Source organism: Sinocyclocheilus rhinocerous, unplaced genomic scaffold, assembly GCF_001515625.1.
Source record: "Sinocyclocheilus rhinocerous isolate Xijiao unplaced genomic scaffold, SAMN03320098_v1.1 scaffold1879, whole genome shotgun sequence".
In the NCBI taxonomy this organism is placed as follows: domain Eukaryota; kingdom Metazoa; phylum Chordata; class Actinopteri; order Cypriniformes; family Cyprinidae; genus Sinocyclocheilus; species Sinocyclocheilus rhinocerous.
Window position 1 is genome coordinate 322,251 of NW_015632718.1, and position 1,391 is coordinate 323,641.

Sequence of the window (1,391 nt, forward strand, 5' to 3'; positions counted from 1 at the left end):
TTTAGCTGTAATTAAAATATTATGCATTTATTTTTTTTAATTGCTTAAAAAATGAGAAAAATAAAATAATGATAATAAAAAAATTTAAAATAATATTTTGGTCATGGAGTACAAGACTGTAAATTATAATGTAATGATATTTCCTACTTTAAAGCTGTTTTTTTAGCCATAAAGAATTTTGAATGTAAAAATGTTAGCATTAAACGTGTTCTAGCCCTACAATTAGAAACTAAAGAAATGCTTTTGGCATGAAATAGAATAATATCATGCCACACACCAATGCAGGCCTGTTTGGTGGGAGTTCCCTGGTATCCCTCGTGACATTTACAGTGATACGATCCTTGTGTGTTGACACAGTCTCCATTCACACAGGGGTTACTGATGCACTCGTCCACATCTGAGGGTAGAAAGCAGACGTATGAGAGACCATTAACACTATTAATCAATAATATGTGTTAAAATATTGACACAATCTGCTATGTTTATAACCCTGAGGCCTGTGGAAGTCAAGCAAACCGCCTACAGATGGCAGCATTTCAGACCATGTCAACATAAAAAAAAACAGGCTTTTCTTGACTTTCACTTAAAGATGAATGCACAGGTTTACCGATGCACTCCCCGCGCACGTCCTGCCTGTATCCCATGTTGCATTCGCAGCGGTAGCTGGTCGGCGTGGGAACGCAGCGGCCGTTCAGGCACAGGTTGGTAAAATGCTTGCACACGTCAATCGTCGTCTCGTTCAGCAGGCCTGAGCACAAACAATAAAACACCATCGATTTCTTAGCTTCGGATTGTTAGTTGAAGGTAAAAACTGGCAACTTCCACTCACTGATCTGAATCTTCTGGCCGCCGTTGCCGCCATTGCCGTTTCCGATGGTGTGATCGCCGCCATAAATGTAGCCGCCGCCGTTTCCGTTGTGCGAGGGACCTTTGCCGTAGCCGCCGATGTTCAGACCGCCGTTGCCGTCGTGGATGATGCCGCCGTTACCGGTGGCAAACGGAAGCCTCTGGATGCACAGTCGCCTGTATTCATCTATGATTAAACAATTGATGCTTTTACAAAATACTTTTTTTAATTTACTGTATTTATTCATTTATTTATTAAATTGCAAGTATTTATACATTTTTATATTCATATTCATAAATGCAAACTATCACATTTAAAAAAAAAATATATATATATATACTAAGATATTATATATTATTATATATTATATTATATTATTATATATATAATATAATAAGTATCGCTTTTTATTTCTCCTCTTTCCTATTACTTGTTTAGCTTCTGTTTCAGTTTTTATAACCATTTCTTACTATGTGTAAGTAAGTTGTTGTTTTTTAGCATGTGTGTTTGGCTCAGTGTTATTTTTTAGGATTACTGATAAACT

The 1,391-nt window shown here is 36.7% G+C and overlaps 1 protein-coding gene across 1 annotated transcript in view; it reads right to left on the reverse strand.

Moving 5' to 3' along the window:
* LOC107742800 (fibrillin-2-like) overlaps nucleotides 1-1,391 on the reverse strand; it is an 80,918-nt gene that overhangs the window by 48,418 nt on the left and 31,109 nt on the right. The window contains exons 11-13 of the mRNA XM_016555842.1: nucleotides 830-1,033; nucleotides 608-748; nucleotides 278-397 (exon numbers count right to left, since the gene is read on the reverse strand). Of these exons, the coding sequence (XP_016411328.1) occupies nucleotides 278-397; nucleotides 608-748; nucleotides 830-1,033 (465 nt within the window). The remainder of the gene's footprint in view (nucleotides 1-277; nucleotides 398-607; nucleotides 749-829; nucleotides 1,034-1,391) is intronic.